Genomic DNA, 19,997 nt, shown 5'->3' on the forward strand with positions numbered 1-19,997 from the left:
GAGAATTGGCAGGGGGAGTAAGGGATCAGGTAGAGCACCCGAAACTACTCAATTCTTTGAAATTCACTGGATTTCAAGTTGACAGCATCCCCTTAAACTCCCATTTTCCTAGGTTTCAGACATGCGGTGTAAGACCCTCCAGTCCCACCTGCTGTTCTTGCTTAGCTGCACTCTCCAATCCATTTTTCTAGTGGTCTGTCTGCTTCGGTTTTGAAAGTCCTAGGCTTGAAGACAGTCGTTTGATAATTCTGATGTTTTCTCCCCAAGCATCTGTAGTTTTGCAACCTTCTTCTGGGAGCCTCGGGTCAAACTTCAGCCCAGAGCAGCGCGCAGCTGATTGACGTGATTTTAATAGCGTTTTAGAATACAGTTGTTAAGTCAGGGGCGGTGAGATTTTTTTCTAAAGGAAAAGGGAGCACGGGTCTCAATGGCTTTAAACAGCTCCTGTCTCCGCATGTCGCTTCTTACACTCGCTGGTGAAACGCATTATCGAGTAGTGCCCGGAAAGTGGCTAACTGCGTTTGACACACGCCAACTCCCTGCCTCCACACTGGATAATTGCATTGTCAACTGTTCAGCAAAGTGGCAGGTGACACTGCAGCCGGATTGATTGTCCTAGCATGGAGGCTCCGAAGACTGTCAGCAACCCAATCGATAGAGTTTACACAAGGCACCGTGACTGCATCTGTAACTAATTTCAGTTTGGAACTGGCAGGGTGCGGCAGGCCCCGTTTCCTGGCCGGTTGCACTCATTTGCTCGCATCCTGGAAAGTTGCTTTCCCGCTGAAAGCACGGCTTTATTTCTTGTTTTGGAGCTGGAAGCAAAGAGATCGATGGCGTGTTTTGTGGTTTCAGAGTTGAGGGCATTGCAGCACACGGCTAACTAGCAGCTCCAGTTTTCCAATCAATAGGCTGATCAATTGATTAAATTAACACTGATTTTTCTTTCTTCTTTCCAGCCTGGAAAAGAATTAGTTTGAGGGAAGAGCGCCTGGGCTCGGCCTGTGAAATGTTGTTCCTTTCCCCATCTTTCCCTGACAAGTGGGATCTCAGTGCTCATCGTTTTTTGAAGCAAACTGCGCTGTGCTGGCAGGGCCCGCTGTAAGCCAGGGTGCTGCTCCAGCTGCGTGCCAGCCTTGCAGCTTCATGCTCTGCTGCCTTAGAAAAGTCACCCCGCGAGCTCTACCGTGCTGCTGTATTATTGGCAAAGTTGCGACATTCCTGTGATCCCTGTCAGTGGTGCTTATTGATCCGGGCGATGTGAATCTGCTTAGCGATTCAAGATTACTTTAATTCTCCCTCTTCCTTTTTTGTTTGTTTCCACCCTCGCCCCGGGGGAACAAAAGCTTTCAGATCCACCTTTCTCCGGCTTTGAAAAACGAGTGGCTGCAAAGGCTGTGGCTGTTGCTGCCGCTTTTGTGCTTCAGCTATGGGTTTTGAAGAGCAGCCTTTGAGATCGACAAGAGATTGTTCTCACCTTCCAGATTCGTGCTGCTGCAGCGCTGGGGGAGATGGCTTTGCAGGAGGTGCCACACCAGATCAGATCTTTGCATCCCCATCTATAGCCACAATCTGTACCTGGGAGGCATAGAAGAAACCTGCCCCTAGGCAACTCCCCGATGCCTCTTCCCCGAGCCTCACAGCAGCTGGCTCTTACCCTTACCACGGAGCTTGCCTGCCCTTTGTTCAGCGCATTGCTGCAAAATGATGGTAATGGTCATAAAATTATATGGCCCTTTCTTTAAAGGCAGCTGTTCCTCTGATCTGTTAGCAAAAACTGCTGTGAGCATCCGCGATGCTGCTGAGCCGTCGGCTCTCTGGCAGCTCGTTTGTGCCGCCGTGGGAGCTAACAGACGGCCTCCAATTGATGCATCTGCTATTTCAGGTGCACGCTGTAATGACACAGGCGGGTGTCAGTTTTTCAGGTAAATCATCATTTTGCTTGAAATGGATCTCGCTCCTGAGAAATGAAACCCTTGTCCTGCGAGCAGCTTTTCATGGCTTCCAAATGTCATTTTTCCTGCAACAGGCTGTGAAAGTCACTAGGAGAAGCGTTCTATCCCTGTTTGTGTTAGGAAAGATGGGGGAACGATTTGAAATGTGGCTGGGGAAGTGTTGTGAATGTGGAGAAGGGCTGAGGTTGGCCTCATTCTCCATCTCGCTCTTGCTTTCGAGAACCCCTGATGGCTTTTTCTTTCTTCCCAAACGCCTTTTAAAACAAAACAGCATCCGTGCCATCTCGTCCTGTTAGTGCTAGTTTGGGATACTTCAGCAGCTGATGAAATAAACCCAGTTTAGAGCCATTCTCGGGAAGTGTGTGTGAGGCCTGGCCATGTGTCTGCATAAACTACTTTTACTGCCCTCATTGTTTTTACTCTGCAAGAAGCCAACGAGTGACATTTCGTTAAGAAAATAGAGTGAACGTGCTGGAAGGGGAGGTTGTGCAGAAAAGGGTTACTGCAAGGAGTGTAATTAGCAAGGGCTGCAGTTCTGAGATTTATGGGAGACTTTTTCTCTTTCCTGAACATGTGCAAATTACCTGTGAGCAGAATGAATGCCTCTTCCCAGCCAGTACAGGCCCCAGTAGAGCTGCATGCTGAGATGGATTTCGATTTAGACCCACTTACAGAAATTCTTCTTTAAGTCCAGAGTTTTGTGCATTACCGATACTGATGGGAAGCTTTCATTCCTGAGAGCCGAGCCCAAGTTATTCCTATGAGTTTAATCTTAAGCATGAGCAGCATCTAGTAGCTGCTGGCACAACAGCGGTGCAGCTAACACTAACACTTTAATTTTGTTCCTTGGTCATGTTTGGAGTGATGGCGTTGGGGGACCAGCTGTTCTCTGTGCATTTATTGACCGTTCTGCCCAGGTAGGAGCTGAGGAGCACAGTAGGTCTGTGTTTTCCCTGCTGTGCTGATGAAATTTGGCTGAGAGATCTGTGTCTGCACTGGTCTGGTTGTCCCACCTTTCTGCTCCCATGTCTGCCAGTCTCCTTGTGAGCATGAGAGACAGCAGTGCCAACACCTGAAGCAGCATATGTTGTCACTGCGACCATCTGCTGCCGAGCGTGATGGGGAAAAGGAAGGACTTGAATGTGAGGCTCTTTTATCTGCTCTGTTCTGTGAATCTGTTTATATATATCATGTTAATGACTCTCTATCTGAGCCAGAGCTGCCATTCGGTGAAGATATGTTGAGATGACCTGTCATCGGGGGGATAGCACAAAGGAGCTGCGATTTGAGGAGTGGTGCAGAGGTCAGGGAGGATGCTTAGGCATAGGGGACAGCTTAGGAGAAAACAAAGTGCTGCAAAAACTTAGAAAAGGGAAAGAAAAGGATTTCTGATGAGATTTACTACCAGCCATTATTAATTTGTATGTGGAAGGAGGTGGGAAGTGATTCCCTGTCTCCTTCAAGCTCAGCTGGTTCCTATAGCCTGTCAGTGCCTGCAGCCTGGCGGTGGTGAAGAGGCATGCGAGTACGTCCTGCTTTTCAGAGCTCGGCCTCTCCATTTCAGAAACATTTTTGCTTCTGTAGATCACCTAAAATTTTCAGAAACCAACTAGAATCGGAGCTCGGGCGGATTGCTCCAAGGCCAGCCCAAGCAAAGCTGTGTACACAGTGCCGGAGGGCAGCGGGCGCTCTAGGTAAGTGATCTTGATAGGTACACTCTGATTGATGGGGGAGTTTGTCTCCCAAACTGTCACAGGGTTTATAGAGGTGCCACTCAATACCAGTGCTGGAATTGCTTGTCAGAGCACCTGGCTGCAAGAGCAATGGGGATTGGAGACAGAGCTGTAACTTTGTTTTTTCTATGCTTAATGGCCCCAGAGCCTGACCTGCCTGCTCACTCCTGTTTGTCTGGACCTTAAGGAGGCAGCAGGGATTAAGTCTGTCAGAGCATTGTGGTGCTTTCGCATCAGGAGGCTAATTGTGTCGGGGCTGGCAGCTCATGACGAGTGGCTGCTTCCTGCCAAATGCACAGCAAGAACAAAAAAATTCTTCAACAAGATGTAAGAGAGTTTGTGCTTTGGTTTAATTTTCAAATTCACATGTGGAATTATGTTCTTCAGGCTTTAGGATACCCTCTGTGTAAGATTCGCAGCTGTTCCTATGAATAACAGCCTCAGGATCACATCTCCTGTGAATTCCTAGGTCAGGCTTACAACTTAACATTCAGTTGTCGGATTTCACTTTATTAACACATTGGGATAAAGTTCCGGTCTTGAGCATTGACCTCTGGATAGCGGCATTGGTTTTAGCAGTGTGCTCTAGGCAGCTCTGTGGATACAGTGAATTACTGCGTGTCCTTCGGTAGCAAAGCCCTGCCGAAGAGCCCAGGGCACGCTGCTGGATTGCAAATCACCCAGGTGTGGTGGCTGGGGGTCTTTTGGAAGCTCCCCGTCTCCTCTTGCAGGTCTGAATCGGCTCTGTCTCAAAGCTGGTTTGTTCTGCTCAGAGCCCTCTGTGCTCCATCTCACATTTTCCTCACTTCTGGATGGTACGGCGGAGCTGTCAGCGTGAGCTAAAGTTCTGAGCCCTCTTTACACTTGAGCTGAGTTACTGAGAAGCAGGTGTGATCCTATCAGGCCTTCCTTGCATTTAGTGGCCCTCTTAATCCATTTATAACAGCACTTGTTCAGAAATCTGTTTTGAATGAGTCTGAGATGAATGAATAATGTCAAGCAGTTCAGACGTCAAATATTTGAACAGCTGTGTGGGTGTTTTCACTGGCTTTGTGCATGGAAGCAACCTCAGGAAGTTAGGCAAGGAGAGCCGGGTTGAAGCTGTGGCACCAAACCTCAAGCCATCAGAACTGGCCCCAGGATCCATCCTTGCTGCAGGTGAAGGCATCAAAATGAGCAGCCTGCCGCCAGTCCTCCTGCAAAATTTGCCCTATTCCTATGTTTCAGCTTAGCCTGTGAACTGCTCTGTTATGTCCTTCTCTCAGTGTGCATCTGTTATCTTACCATGTCTCGTCCAAACCTTTCCCCTATACATGCCTGTGTACAGTAGGGAAGAAAGCACCCTGTTGGGAATGCAGTCATTTCTACTGTAGAGCTAGATTTAGCAGAAGATCCGTGGAGTATTACCGTTACAGACTTAAAAGGGATTTTCTTAAGTGCAAAGGTTTTGAGAGAGCAAGGACACTGGGATTCTGAAGTCAAGGTGCCTTCATATTTGTAAATTGTTTCACAGTAAGCAGATCTTCTGTTCTTAAGCTCTAACCATAAACCACTAGTCGGCTTGAGTCACTTGGGAACAAAATTGATGGAACGATGCATGATTTCTGAGTGCTTGGCATTCTTTCAGATAGAGACACGCAGGGAGCAGTCTCTCTTAGATTCACTCTTTTGGACCCCTTTCCCTCCCAGCAGGCTCCAAGTATTCATTATCTGGCTAACATTCAGATCACCTCTGGGACAGGCCAAGTCACAGCTCTAGCTTTACATGATTTGTGTTTCCCACAGCTACAAAAGAAAAATGAAGACCTGTATGTCCGAAGTTTATGGCCTTTGAGAAGTGATGGGCTAAAGCAATGCCAGGTGCAGGGGATGGTGTTACTGCAGGTTAAATGCCATGCCTGTAAATTACTGCCCCATCACCCCCTGCGACTTCTCAGGCAGCTCTGAAAGACTATCCAGCTTCTTTGACAGGTCTCTCTTAGTACTCTAAATCTTCTCCCAAACATTGTGATGAACTGAAGGTTTCAAGATTTACTAGATGAGCCATTGCAGCAAGAAGAGGCAGCTCATGACATATGTTGGCTGGTAGTGTGTGGCCACTACGCTTATAAAGGCTCTGATGGAAGGAGGTTGCCCTGGTGTCACTGTAGAGCTGACCTACGAGCACCTCTTGCACTACCTGACACACAGGGTGGATGTGCATTGTCAATGCTAGTAGCGTTGCTTCTGCTGGAAATTAAGACTGGCAATTACTTTCAAGTAAAGGGTAGTTTATGCTTCTAGGAAAGGTTAGTCTTAAAATCGTTGTCATGCTACGGTTATCCCTCGTTAAGGACCTTCTTTATATTCAGGGAAGAGAAATATCAAATCCATATAAACAAATTTTATTGGGGGCTTAATGAATCAGTGAAAGCATCCGTTCCTAGAGAGCGACGGTAAAGGGCTCTGTCTGCATGGTGTCCTTGGAAATGAGACCTTCGCCTTGCCCTATTCTCTGCACAGATGCAGATTTAGGAATGCAGCTCAGTCCTCTCAGCTGGGAAAGTGCAAGTCTGCTGCTGATCATGTGTGATTGTGGGAGCCCAACTCAAGCTATTGTATCACTCCAGACGCTGACTTAGGTCTGATAACGTCATCTTTCTTCAGAGATGCACCTCATATTCACCATTCCTACATTAATGATAGCCTGTCTTCTGCACTTAGAACTAGGTCGGTGATGCAGAAATCTACCACCTATGGGGCATTCGTGCAAAGCCAAGGCCACCTCTACCTTTCTCGTTGGGTGTCTGCGAGTAGGATGTGTTTGAGGGCCTGGTCACAGACTTGGGTCAGCACCCATCTGTTTGTGCCCATCCTTTGCCCTCCACCTAGTGCCCATGTCTGGCCCAGGAGAGTGGGATGCTAAGTGAAGAAGCGTGCTGGAGGCAACCAGAGTGAGCAAAATTAGGTCTGTGTAAGGTATGCCCTGAGACAACTTAAATCTGTAGAATTGAATGCAGATAAGGACCTTGCATTACCCAAGAGCATGAGAACTTTTGTTTAATTTTCAGTTGTGCGGGAGAGTGTGTCCAGTGTTAGATCACATAATGAGTAAATATAAGTGTTTCCTTCCTATTAGTAACTTCAGGTAGTAAATAGGAAGTGAAGATTCATCTCCTGTAGGTGCTTGCATTCAGTTAAAAGAAACATGATTTCAACCAGTTTTAACACAGTCAACGAAATGCTTTGGAACCAAAATAAACCTACATATAGCTAGAAAGGGGTACTTCTTGCACAGCTGGAACTTGCTTTGGGATTGGGCTCATGCCTGATCAATTCTTGGTAGAAGTACAGGACTCCTGCTGACTTGCACTAGAACTTTCTCACATAGGAAGAGTTCATAAGGGGCTGCTAATGACTGTGATGTTTTCTTAGAAGCAGGTTTGCTGTTATTAAACATTGTAAATAATGATAACAAATGAATGCATTGTTTGTTTGTTTGTTTTAAATGGTGGTACCTTTCGTGAGCCTGTTCAGAGTAAAGGATAACCTGCTGGTTGGTGCTGTCCTCCTGTCCTTGGGAAATCTCCTATGCTCGGTCTGCACTTCAAATGCTCACCAGCACATTTTGTTGCTTTATTTTCCAGGTTCTGGGTTCATCATGTGCAGTGGCAAAGAGAATCCAGACAGCGACGCTGACCTGGATGTGGATGGGGACGACACACTTGAATACGGGAAACCACAGTATCGTTTTTGAAAGGCTTATAACTGAGAGGGAACCTAGAGATCCATCTTCAGTGCTTACATAGCATTGTTCAGCTAGTAGGGATTCTCAGTTTCCTCCCTTTGAGATCCTTGTGTACGTGCTGTACTATTTCAGATCTGGTTGGGGAAATCTGTGTGAGATGTTGCAGGAGATCAAAACTACTGTTTCTCCAATCTGTATTTCATAAGTGATACTAATTGCAAGACTCTCATCTCTGCCCAGGCACCTTCCATATAGATAGCTTTTCCTGCTTTGTGGTTAGAAGTTCAGTTTATTTTCCACAAGGTGTTTGTTTGATTTCAGGGGTTTTGTGCAGTAAATATTTCGAGCATTATTCACCTGCTGCAGTAACTGCGAGAATGAGTTTTTATTCCTTTTGTTAAACACTTCATTAAGGGCAGTTTTCTGGAGCTCCAGCTGGGAGCCAGACTCTTCAGACACAGCTCCAGAACTTCTGCCCTACAGCAGCCGTGCAGCCATCAAGGAGGACTTCCCACAGGGGTATTAAGCAGACATTGACATTGCTGTGTTGAGAGGGAATGTAAATCTGTGGAATTAGATTGCGTTCAGATCTGTACTGGTCTTTAACACCAAAGCGTCAGGCTTTAGCTGGTAGATCTCTGTACTTCAAACAGAAATAGTAGAGTTGAGCAAATTGCACTTTCAGAGGTTGAGGAATTGGTTTTCCTCTTCTGAAAAGCTGCGGTGTTTTGTTGCTGTCTAAGGATTTGTCTGTATCTTTCCACTTAAAACTCTTATCCACCATCTAAAAGCACACCTCTCCATGGATACCAGCTGCTGTTCTTTTGAGGTTTTTGTTTCTGGTTGATGTGAATTTGTACTGCATCCCAGGTAGTGTCCCAGCCTCCTCAGAAACCCTTCCATTGTCTGCAGCAAGGCTGTATGTTTCTTAACTTCCTTGTGCTCAGGTACACAGAGGCAGACGTTATCCCTTGCACTGGAGAAGAGCCAGGTGAAGCCAAAGAGAGGGAGGCGCTCCGAGGTGCTGTTTTAAAGTAAGTACTGTGCCTTTCTGATTTGCTTTTGTTACTTCTGGGGTATCTCAGTTTGTGGAAGGTATCTGTTTGACCAAAGGGCCACAATGAGGGAGTCATACAAAGAACCACTGTGTAACAGGTGGGTCTCCATTTCTACTCATGCAGCCTCATAAAGCTTCCCTGCACACACTCCCCCACATTAACCACCACGCTGCCCAGCCGGCACTGTCTTCTCCCTGAGCAGTGCTGGACAGATGGTGGATTCTGGCCATGGGGGACCTGTGCTGTGTCAGGGCCTTGTGCACATCCTGCCAGGTGCACAAGATTTGAAAACTTGTTCATTGTATTAGGAGACCGGCACCTAAGGTGTGATTTCACTGCATCATATTATTGTTGCAGGGTACACAGATTAATCCTGGGCAGAATGCGTGCTCTGCCCACAAGCATATGTCAAGAATGTAGGCAGACAGCATTCAGGGCACTTGGGGAAGCATTTCAGGCAAGTAAAATGAGTCTTAACAGAGAGCTAGGATTGCTTTCTAAGCCCTCTGCCCTGCATAAAGCAGGGCTTAAATTACCCCTCTGTCTCTTTCACAGAGTGATCCTGTGAGGTCAAGGTTGAAGTGATTGATAGAGCAGTGAAATGAAGTTTTCTTACTGCTTAGTCTGTCACAAACACTAGTTCAAAATTAGGTTCCACTCCATAGAAGTGTGTCTTTGCCACACTGGATCCAAACCATTGATCCATTCAATGCTTTGCAAACTGTGCTAGACCACAGGCGTGCCTCAAAGATGCTAAGGCTCCTTCACAGCTAAGCATTGTAACAAGAGTATCCCCTCATTAGTGGCAGTGAATGTTTAACACTTGAGACCACGGAGGATGTAAGATATGGAAATCTAGTTCCTTCGTGTGACTTGCACCTAAAACGTTTTGCTGTTTGCATGAAGTCTTTCCTGCTCTCTCTGTAAAGCAGAAGAGAGATTGTTGCTTGTGAAAGCACTTTGAAATTTGGGCAGCTTGCTGTAGAAATGCAGTAGATTAGCTGACGCCCTGAAGCAGAAGCCTGTGTTACCTTTTGAGCACAACTGTAACAGCTCATAGAGCTGAAATGTTGTACAGCCACAAGCGTACAGGCTCCTGGAAAGATTCCCTTCTCTTACTGCCTCTGTTACTGGCTTGCAAATGAATGGATGGGGCCAGGAGTGGTCTGCACTTCAATGCTGTCGTTCTTCAAATGGGAAAATGGGAAGGATGGGGCTTGTGATGGCATGCAGTTAGTTCTAAAGCAAGAAGCTATTGCAGCATGGAGGATTTCTGTTCACTGGTAAGGTTTTCATCTTTGAAGCTGGGTATTCGAGAACAAGCTTTAGGTCACAGGTGCTATTTGATTCCCGAGCCTTCAGTCAGCATCACAACCCTCATGTGATTCAGCAGAGGTCACAGCTAGAAGAGAGGTTGGGAGTTCGCTGGTGGAGATGTGTGCTAACACAAAAACACCTCCTGCAGCAAGCCAGCAGCTCACATTTGATGCTTAGTCCGATGGTTAAAAGTATTGGGAGAGATGTGTGTGGATTGGTGGGCAAAAGGACTGGCTTTTCTCAAGCAGCAGAATCTTCCACATTCAACCTTTAGCATTCTGCCCTTCTCTCTTTTAGTGGTGGCACACCCAGTACTCGAATAACACCGGAGTTTTCTAAATGGGCCAGCGACGGTGAGTGTTAAGCATGTCAATAATTCATCCGTTAGCTCCAGGAGGGCAGATAGATATTCCATATCTTCTGATTGCCAGTAATTAGGAAAATGATAGGTACAGACGCTCTCGTGCAGTACCAGCAGATGTGTGTACAACCTATTACGTTATCTTCTCTGAAAATTTATCAGCACAGTGAACTGCACTCAGTGAATTTGGGGAAGTTCCCAAAAATAGAACTGCAAGCGATACAGTGATAGAGACGGGTTGGATTGACTTGCTGTCTTGTCGCTAAAAGACAAACTACTATATCACAGAGGGAGCCATCAGACTGTAATGTTGTTGTTCAGCTGTTAGGAGTTTAAACTATATAGGCACCTGTTGCTTTATTTTTTTTCCCCAGCTGCTTATCATCTTCCCTTCTTTAAAGGGGTATGCTGGAGGTTCCAGGATCTGTGCTACCTCGTGACTCATTATGGAGACTCCAGAGCAAACGAGTGAATGTGAAGTTTTAATTCACATTATTAGTAATTCAAATTATTTGGAAGCTCCTATGATTAATTGAGGGGTGGAGGGTTAAACCTATTCAGCTGTTGCTTTGTTTTATTTAATGCCAGCAGCACTGGAAGTGTAAGCAGTCACCCAGTGGAAATATGAGAATAATAAAACCTGGCGCTTTCCAGCTGTAGATGCCAAATCCATTTCCAGAGCTGGGCAGTGCTGTTCTAGCTCCCTTAGGAAGGGAACTGAAGCTCAGCGACCTGAAGAGACTTGTCCCAATGATTCTGTTTCCTGTTCTGTTACTGTAGTGCTTTGGGCATTTGATTCCCGGCCTTTAAAGTACCTAAAAGACATAACTGACTGTCAGTGGAATCGGGGGTTGGGTAGGAGCAGTTTTGCCAAAGGCATGATGATTAAACGAAGAACATAAGATATCTATCTCAGGCATTTGTTTCTGTGGGGTAGGCAATCACATCTGTTTTCTTTGATGTAGGAGCACTCGCTCGTAGGTGCGTTCAGCTTCAGTAACTGCAGCCACAGCAGTGATGAGGAAGCAGCTCTGATGGTGCTTGCTATGAGCTCTGTTTTCTTCATACCTTTTACATGAGGCAGTGGTGCTGAACCTGCAAGCCCAGGGATTGGCCCCAGGATGGTTCATCTGGCTTGTTTCTGGCTGTTAGCTTTCCTGGAGGCTCACACTCCTATAGTGTTAGGAGGAGCCATGGGACTGCTGGTTGAGAAGAGAGCGACGAGCAGACTGTTCTATCATACTACTTACTGCCATATATTTTTCTCCCTGTGTCTGAAGGGTCTCAGAAAAAGGGAGACGTTGACAGCAAGGTTTGGGCTGGATAAGTTTGCTAAATAGTCTCCTTTCTGGAAGTACTTTTTGGTGCAACAGCTGCATCAAACCTTTCTGAATTAAATCCTGGCTTAAACAGCTGGCACATCTGCAAGGGTAGTCAGTTTGTAGTGAAGAGAGGGCACATATTGTACCATCAGCCTAACTACAGGACTGTGCGATGCAGGGAGAGGGCCTCCCTGCCAGTAAGGGATGCGTAGTATTGGTCTCCTCTCGAAAAACTGACATGAAAATGACTCATCAGAGTCCTCTGTTTCTGAAACTGTAACTCAGACTATTTCATCTCAGTGGTAAAAATGTCCTGTTCTGTTACTGATTTGTCTGTTCTTCCCTCAACAGAAATGCCCTCAACGAGTAATGGTGAAAGCAGTAAACAGGAAACCATGCAGAAGACCTGTAAGAACAGTGACATTGAAAAGTGAGTGTAAAGTGGATAGCTTTTATTTCTTGGTTTAAGAACTGTGGAGTCCATTGACTCTCATCTATCTCTGTTTTTGAGGGCAATCCATTGTCTCTATTCTGTCTTTTCGAATGTACTTGTACGTACCACCCGCCATCTTTCCAACAAGGGGGATCCCAGCAGTCCCATAACTTGGCACGAGCCACACTGAGAGAATTAAGATCCAGATTATATCTCTGTATGGTAACTAACAAAAACATTTCTCAGTCTCTATGTTTATTCTACCTACAGCCCTTCCAGTCGAATCAGAAATTTGACTCTCAGTGTTTGAATGTTCAATAATGCAGGTGCCCCAATCATCTCCTTTAGTTTCTCTCTCTGCTAGCTGGATATCCTCCAGCATAGGGTTAAAAAAAACACCTTTTTTTCCATGCTTCGTGATTGAGTAACGACCCCCCTCTTCAGCTCCCCTCCCACAAGCTACTCAGGAGATGTCCTGCTCAGGCAGCTTTTGGCAGCCCAAGCATACAACTTCAGGCTGTCTGCTGTTACTATGGACTGTTAATTGTGGGATTTTTTGAGTTGGTAATTACCTGAAATAAAATGTTGTCCCAAGATCAGGTGAGAGGTGAAGCAGCTTGAATGGAATGGAAGAAATGAGAAAAAGCAGGTTTTAAGAAGGGAGTATTTACATTTTGTGGCTGAGATATATTGGTAATTTAGGATGGGGAAAAACCTAATGTTGTAATGAAGAAGACTTTAAAGAAAGTTATTCTTTAATGTAATTAATTAACTTCTTGTCTTGGTCCTGTTGCAAGAGCTTGTGTCACTTGCACATTGTGGGGTGTCTGATAGTTCAGGTAGCCTGGCAGAGCTTTTGTTCACAATCAGAAGTTATAGCTGAGGAAATTCCCTGCTGCAGAGGAAGCTTTGACACTGCTTTGCAGTCTCGGCACTTTACTTTTTGCAAGATGATTTATTGGCTTATCCCAAATGTGGGCTGTGTGCTGCGTGATACTTCTTGGTGAGCAGACTTTAGCCAAAGACTGCAGTGCTGGAGAGCTCACAGGTCAGTACAGAAGCGGTGTTGCCCTTAGAGCAAGCCTGGCTATTGTATATGTCCTGGTGGCCGGGACTTGAGAATACACACATCCCATTTGCCCTGATCTGTCAGCCTCTGTCTCAGACACTGCTCCGGGCCTCCTGCCTGTCAGACTGGCAGCCCTCCACCCTCCCAGATCTGCCTCTATTGAAAATCTTTAAACTGCAGGAGCTGAAAGGATTTGACATTTTCCAGAACACTTGAGCTCAAGTGATAAAATTGACATAGCTTTAATAATCTGATCAAAGAGGCTTTAGCTAGCACCTTTTGAAGGATCCCAGAATCCTTTCCAAACAACGCTGGTGCCAGCTCCGCTGTGAAGTGGAGGAGTGTGTGTGTGCGCATGCACTTGCACGCATGCACATGTGTGTATATATATATATATATGCACACAGTGCCTTGTTCCACAATAACCTTGTCCTACTGAAGCTTCAGTGCTGCAGAAGGTGCAAAAGGTCAGCAAAACCCAATAGAAATTACAGGAAAGACCTCTGTGTCTTGCTGAGTATTTCCAATAATGCTGACTTTTAAAGAAGCAGGGGAGGGTTTTTTATTTAAGGCCCTTTATTTCACTGAGGTTCAGAAAGCAAGATGTCATTCAGGTGGACAATATCTAACTGCTGCTTTTTGTTGTTGTTGTTTCGTCAGGTTTTTGGGGTTGTTTTCTTTTTTAGCTCCTTTCCTTTGAGATTTGTGTGTGATGAATAGTTTCTGTCCTGCCATTTAAGGAGTCTGAATGCTCTGTGTGCTTGTCTGTGCAGAGGGGTTCTGTTAAATTAATTGATAACAGGGATCAGAGCTAGAAGCTTGCAGAAGGGGGGGTTGGGGAGAAAGGTTTCATACTGTCTGGCTGTTTCCCACTCCACTCTGAGCCATGATATATGGCGACCCAACCCAACAGGCTAAATTGATTCATCTCTAGTTCCTGTTTCTTAATCTGGACCTAAATTGGTTTCATTTTTCTTGTGTTGGGTGGCACTTGCAGGAAGTTTTCGGCAGCATCACTTCACCCTGTTGTTTGTAACTTTAATTTTTGCTTTTAGACCTGATGATTGCTGATAGGTGTGTTAAGCACTGCGCAGCATCTGATGAGCATTTTTTAAAGCGCTGGGAAGCACATGGCTTACCACCTGCGTCAGGCAAGCCCTCCATTCAGGCAGTGGCTAATAGAGTTAGCAGTGATCCGTGTATCGATCCTTCGCTCTTATGGGTGACATTCCTTCCCCCTCCCCTCTTCCAAAAATACACATAAGTGAGGAGAGTGGTGTGTCTCTGATACATCAGCACTGAGAAATGGAGCTCACCTGTGTTAGCTCTGAACTTTGAGTGGCAGCCGTGTGCTGGGTGCTCTCCTTCCCAGCATCGCAGGCCCAGATAATCTCATCTCTGTGCCAATGGAAGGTGTCTGGACAGCATCACTGGGTGCTTTGTGCCAAAGGCTCCTGGGAACAGACAGGCCATGTGGACCCTCAGCAGATGGGCCAAGCTCAGCTGGCATGAGATGCAGCTCCGGTCGGCAAAGCAGTCCGTCATTGTCCAAAAGCCCACCCCGCATCCTCTGCCAGAGACACAAGTGCTTCTCCCCAGAAGTCTTCCTCCTCCTCCTCCTCCTCCTCCTCCTCCCTGCAGCTGCCCGCAGCAGCCTGGCGCCATTTTGAGGCTGAGGTTCCCTGGGGTTAAAAGCCAGCATCTTAATTCAGAGTGCCAATGTTCAATTTTGCTTTCTGCCACCAGACTAGATTGCAGGCCAGCGAAAGAGTCTGGGTTAGTGGCCCACTGGGTCACCTCCCATTTGTTTTCCTCAATTTTGTGTTGTCATAAATTCATTCCAGCCCGTTGTGGTTGATCAGTTTATCTCCGCCGGGGCAGGGAGCGCTGCGAGCATGATGTATGGCACGGAGCATTGTAGCCAGCCTCTCCATGAATCACTCCAGCTGGTTGGTGTCAGCCCCAAAGCAAACAGGCCCCGGCCGCTGAGCGTTGACTACGATGAGCTCAGTATGGGAAGAGACATGACGTATGAATGTTTATTTAATAATTCTCTAATATTTCCAGTGGAGTGTGGCTGTGCCTTCTGGGGGGGTGGGGGAGGCTGAAGAGGGAAACTCTAATCTGTTGGGGTGGGTCATAAATCAGGAAGACAACATCATTAATCAGGGATGGGACTGAACTGGAAGGAGGTGGGACTGGAGCTGCTATCCTCAGTGGGAAGGGGGCTGTGCTCCTTTTCTTAAGTCTTGTTGCTGATTCCTCTTGGCCCCAGCAGCGCTGCCCACATAATAGCAAGCCTGGACACACGGCTGTTTAAGTGAGTATGCTACCTCCACCATAAACCTTGAGATGCGAGCCTGCCAAGCATTAAATCCCTTTATAATTATCTTCTTTATATAACACTTCATGCTCATCATGCTTCATTGGATGAGATGCTCGTTGGGTTAAAAAGAGGGTCTGGGAGACAAAAAGCATTTGTATTCTATTTTTCTCGTCTCCTCTTTCCTCCCCTTCCCCCTCACTTCACCTCATTCCAGAGCAGCTGTTCAGAAAGCATTGGTTCCAGCACTGGCTGCTGCAGGAGCATAGGGGAGAACATCAGTTAAAACTGAAGTGTAGGGTGGATTCCACGTGCAAAAAGCAGTAGCTGAGACAGCAGCGTCTGGGTCTCAGAGCCTCTGCTCCTGGGGAGACAGGTTGAGACTGGAGCCTCTGCTCCAGCGTGCAGCCAGAGGATTAGCTCAGGCCTCAAAGGCAAGGAGCCACACTTAAGCCAGTGTGTCACAGGGAAACAGAAGCTGTCTTGCATTCACACCAGAGGATAAGCACTCCCCAGCCCTTCTCTGTAATGTCACACCATTAATAGGCTTTGGTGGTAGACAAGAAAATCCTGTAGCAAGGATAAATTTTTTTAAAATTACCTCAAGCTATTAAATGACCTTAGCCTTTTGTGCTCAGGGGGGAGCGTGGGGCTGACGATCTGCAACAGGAGGCTTCAGGCTGAAACCAGCCCATGCAGACTGGAGATGAGATCTGGGAAGCATGGTGTTGTTGAAGCTGGGCTGAGTGCTGCCCGTGTCTCAGGGCTCGTGTCCAGATGTGTTATTTATTTATTTATATTAAGTTTTAGTTCTTCCTGTCAGTAATTTAATAGAATGTAATATGTGCTGGTGGTCAGAGTTGGAAAGGTGCTTGGGCAGATGTTGGGCTTTTTTTTATGAAGTGAGACTTTCACATTACTTCATCCTCTAGATTGGGTGTTCAGGCTCTGGTGGTGAGCAGAGTGCTGAGTTTTCTGCTCCCTCCTTTAACTGTTTGATAGAAACTAAATGTGCCAGCGATAGTCTCAGGTGTGATTACCACTGTGCCAGCTGAAATTCTGACAGTGTCATGGTTCTTCCCAGGGTAGCAATTAATGAATTGGATCACCCTCTTCTCTGAGTTAACTAGTGACAGGATGAGAGGAGATGGCCTTAAGTTGTACCAGGGGAGGTTCAGGTTGGACATCAGGAAAAGCTTCTCTGAAAAAAAGTGGTTGGGCACTGGGACAAGCTGTCCATGGAGATGGTAGGATCACCATCCCTGAAGGTGTTCAAGGAGCGTGGGGATGTGACACTGAGGGATGTGGTTTAGTGGGTGATGTTGGTTGTAGGTAGACAGTTGGACGAGGTGATCTTTGAGGTCTTTTCCAACCTTAATGCTCCTGTGATTCTATGAAGCTCAGCAAGGCAGGTAAACAGGAAGAGCTCGGATCTGGTGTGACGGTGGTATCTGTTCAACAGTTGTATCCAGAGGTAGGGTATAACACTCATACTTTGGAAGCAGTTCTTGCAGACATGTTAACATCTTCCTGCAGTGGAAGAGGTGTTTTTGTCTGTAACATTTTAGAGCTGAAGTGTCTGCAAAGCCAGACCTGCTGCCAGCTCTTGTGGCAGTAGCATCCTCATCCCACCACAAACTCAAACCCCAGGAAGGAATTTTCTTCCTATCTTGCAGGTGCAGTTGAGGCATCTTGCCTTTCATCTCTCTTTGCCCTCCTCTTTCTTTTCTTTTTTTTTTCTTTTCTTTTTTTCTTAGTTTCAGAAATGCTGTTAACTTTAATTTGTGGAGTTGCTTCCTGGGAGTGAAAAATCGATGGGGGGCTATCGCAGTGTGAAATTCGACTGTCACTATTGAGCTATAGAGTTAGCAAGATGTCTCAGAAGGTAAAAAATAAATCGTGGCCCAGCAAGTGCTCAGCTGTGCTATTTCAAAGGGGATATGAGGCTGATGGTCCGTTAGAGGGTACTTCAGTTAGATGGATGATGATTCCCTGTGAAATATTGGAGTTATTCCATAGGTAAGAGAAACTTTAGCTTATAAAACACAACCAGCTGCCTTCTAGCAGACGGATTCTGCCCTGAGATGTGTGAGCAGCTTATCAGAGAGAGGAGCCATCCCTAAAATTAGCCTGTCGTGTTTAACGATGCCTCTGATGGAGCATTTTAGATCCTGCTGTGTCCCTTCTGAAAATACTTCAAGGATGTGACTGTTTATTCACATCCCTTACCTACACTGTAAGAATTAACAGCCAGGGACTGGGGGTTTTTTGTTCTTTTTTTAGGAAATGTTTGCATGGTGCTCAGAGGCTCTCAAGAGAAAAGTAAGAATTATTGTTAATGTAGGCCATGTTCTTTGTTTGGATGGGAATGTTCCCTTGAAGAGCAGAAGAGGGGCCATGTTGTGCCCCTTCCACTGCCAGTTTGCTGTCTCTCCTGTGCATCTGTTGGAGGGCAGCCCTGGCTGCGCAGCTTCTCTGTGTGCTGGCATTAATAGGGCTACTGCTTTCTTTGGCACTTGCTGGCTATTACAGCAGGACTCAGTAAGTGTTTGTGCTCTGCCAGCTGCTGTGTGACAACAGGATGATTGGGATTATGGTTCTTGGTAGTTTATGCATTTCTTAGGCTATAGTTAGTAAATAGAAATATGAAGTAGTACCAAAAACAAAACACAAAAAAAACAAACCCTGTTTGTGTTACTTCCCAGCTAAACCTAAATGTCTGGGACACTGTAGAGTGTGTGCAATTATTTATCTTACTCTTGCATGCACATTTGTGATACAGCAGAGGGGAGCCTACTGCTGCAAGAGGCAGATTTAAGCTGTGTTTAGTTTAGCTTGCTAAGGATCTCCCACAGAAATATAATACTGGTGTTACACAACCAATGTAATAGAAAATAGGGTAGTAACATTTAAAAATCGTGTTGGTTTTTTGCCTTCACTTTGGTGTTGATGCTTGTCCTTCCTCATTGCCCACCGCTGTGGCCACTTCATCTTATTTACCCATTCGCTTCACCTTTCTTCCTTGTTTTGGACAGTTTCTATCCCTCCAAAGCTCTGTTTCCCACTAAGTTGTGTAAGAGTTCCTGCCCTTTCCTTGGACAGCCAGCTCATGACCTGTCCTTCATCTCCACTGCTGATTTCCTTTTCCAGCTCTGGGACCACAGTTGGTTATGCGATACTAAAGTGCAATGGCCTCATGTTTCTTTTTGAAGGCACATTTACCTTAAATGATGCTAATTCTGATCCTTTCTTTCCCCATGAAAGGAAACGGTTGCGGTGTAAAAGTTCTAGGCCAGGCAGCACAAGTTGTAGGAAGTTGTCTGGAGGATGTGTTATCATGCTGCCCTTGTGCACCTCCAATCAGTGCTCATGAATGGGGTTCTGGAAAGCATATCACCTCAGCGATAAAGCCCTTAAAAGGCTGCAGATGAATCCAAGTGGTGCTGTAGTAGCATAGATATTTCCTGTTTATTTTGGCTGTTTGGAGGCAGGCCATGGGAGTAGAAGGCATTTCGTTGTGCACAGGCTCAGCCTAGGAGGCTGCAATTCCCCTTCCACTTCAGGGATGTTTTACAATTTTAATGCCCTGATTATCCAGCCAAAGCTACCAATAATCCCAGGCTACCCCCAGACTGCAGTTGGATGCTGGGTTACAGCGGACCTAAGTCTTTCAGAAGAGAAATAGGCCTGCCGAGCTGTACATGGAGCTTGGTTGTAATCCAGACTTGTTTGCTTGTGGATCAGGCAGTCTCGGTAGGCTGGAACCTGTAACCCGTGTTCTTCGTCGGGGAGCAGAGCTGCACTTCCCATCTTCACCACCTGCCTTCTCTGGCCCTGATTTGTATTGAGACGGCACAGTGAACCTTCACAGGTCTATTAGCAATGCACTTCTGATCCAGCGGGATGAGGGATGCGTTTGAAAAGTGACTTGGCATATCACCTCACAGGGCGTGCGAGAATTTGCATTTAGGAATTTTGCTCAGAGAATTGTTTTCTAATGCAGCCCGCGGTGCCCCAGTCAAACCTGCAGCAGAATGCTCTTTCCTAGCGTGGCTTTCTCCTTTATCGCCAAAGCTGCTCCAGTAAAGCGATGGGATTGCATTTATTTCCTCTTTGGAACAGGGGACGTGGTCTCTAAATCGAGATCAGAATGACCCATGCATTCTTTCTCCCAGCTTTCATGTCGAACCATAATTGCTCAAATGGCACAGTTAAAATTTTGGCGCAAGCTCAGTCTTTCACTCGCTGCCTTTTTAAATCAGTCCCAGTGGCCGGCAGATACCGCGTAGCCCTACAAATGCATCTAAACACGCTGACTCCGAGGCTCCTTCCATTCTGAATGATCAGCGGTGCCATCTGTCTCTGTTTTGATTGGGGCTGGGCACATGTGTCCTGGCAAAACCTGGGCCAAAAAGAGAGAGAGAGGGAGAGAGAGAAAGAGCCAGCCCTGAATTTACTTCCTGCTTCTGTAGAGACGTTGTTGGGCTCTGCGTTGTAGAGGCGGAGGAGGTGGGAAAGCATAATGAATTCTTCTGTCATTAAATTCTTTGGGGAATCTTTACCCAACTCCCAGCTAAAAGCGGCTTAAAATGCAGCGGTAAGCTCCCCTCTGTGGTATTGCGGCGGTGCGTGCAAGTGTAAGAGAAATAATTCTTCTGTGGGGGGGGAAAAAAAAAGAGACAACGCTGTTGGTTCACAT

General features: G+C 46.3%; 1 protein-coding gene across 9 annotated transcripts in view; it reads left to right on the forward strand.

Annotated features, from left to right (window-relative positions):
• The window catches only part of RNF220 (ring finger protein 220), a 159,918-nt gene that overhangs the window by 126,661 nt on the left and 13,260 nt on the right, over positions 1-19,997 (forward strand). For all 9 annotated transcript variants that reach the window (XM_072342849.1, XM_072342853.1, XM_072342846.1 and 6 more), the window contains 4 exons: positions 7,315-7,411; positions 8,363-8,449; positions 10,088-10,143; positions 11,825-11,903. In XM_072342849.1, coding sequence (XP_072198950.1) covers positions 7,315-7,411; positions 8,363-8,449; positions 10,088-10,143; positions 11,825-11,903 — 319 coding nt within the window. The remainder of the gene's footprint in view (positions 1-7,314; positions 7,412-8,362; positions 8,450-10,087; positions 10,144-11,824; positions 11,904-19,997) is intronic.

Source organism: Excalfactoria chinensis, chromosome 8 (assembly GCF_039878825.1).
Source record: "Excalfactoria chinensis isolate bCotChi1 chromosome 8, bCotChi1.hap2, whole genome shotgun sequence".
NCBI classification, from domain to species: Eukaryota; Metazoa; Chordata; class Aves; order Galliformes; family Phasianidae; genus Excalfactoria; species Excalfactoria chinensis.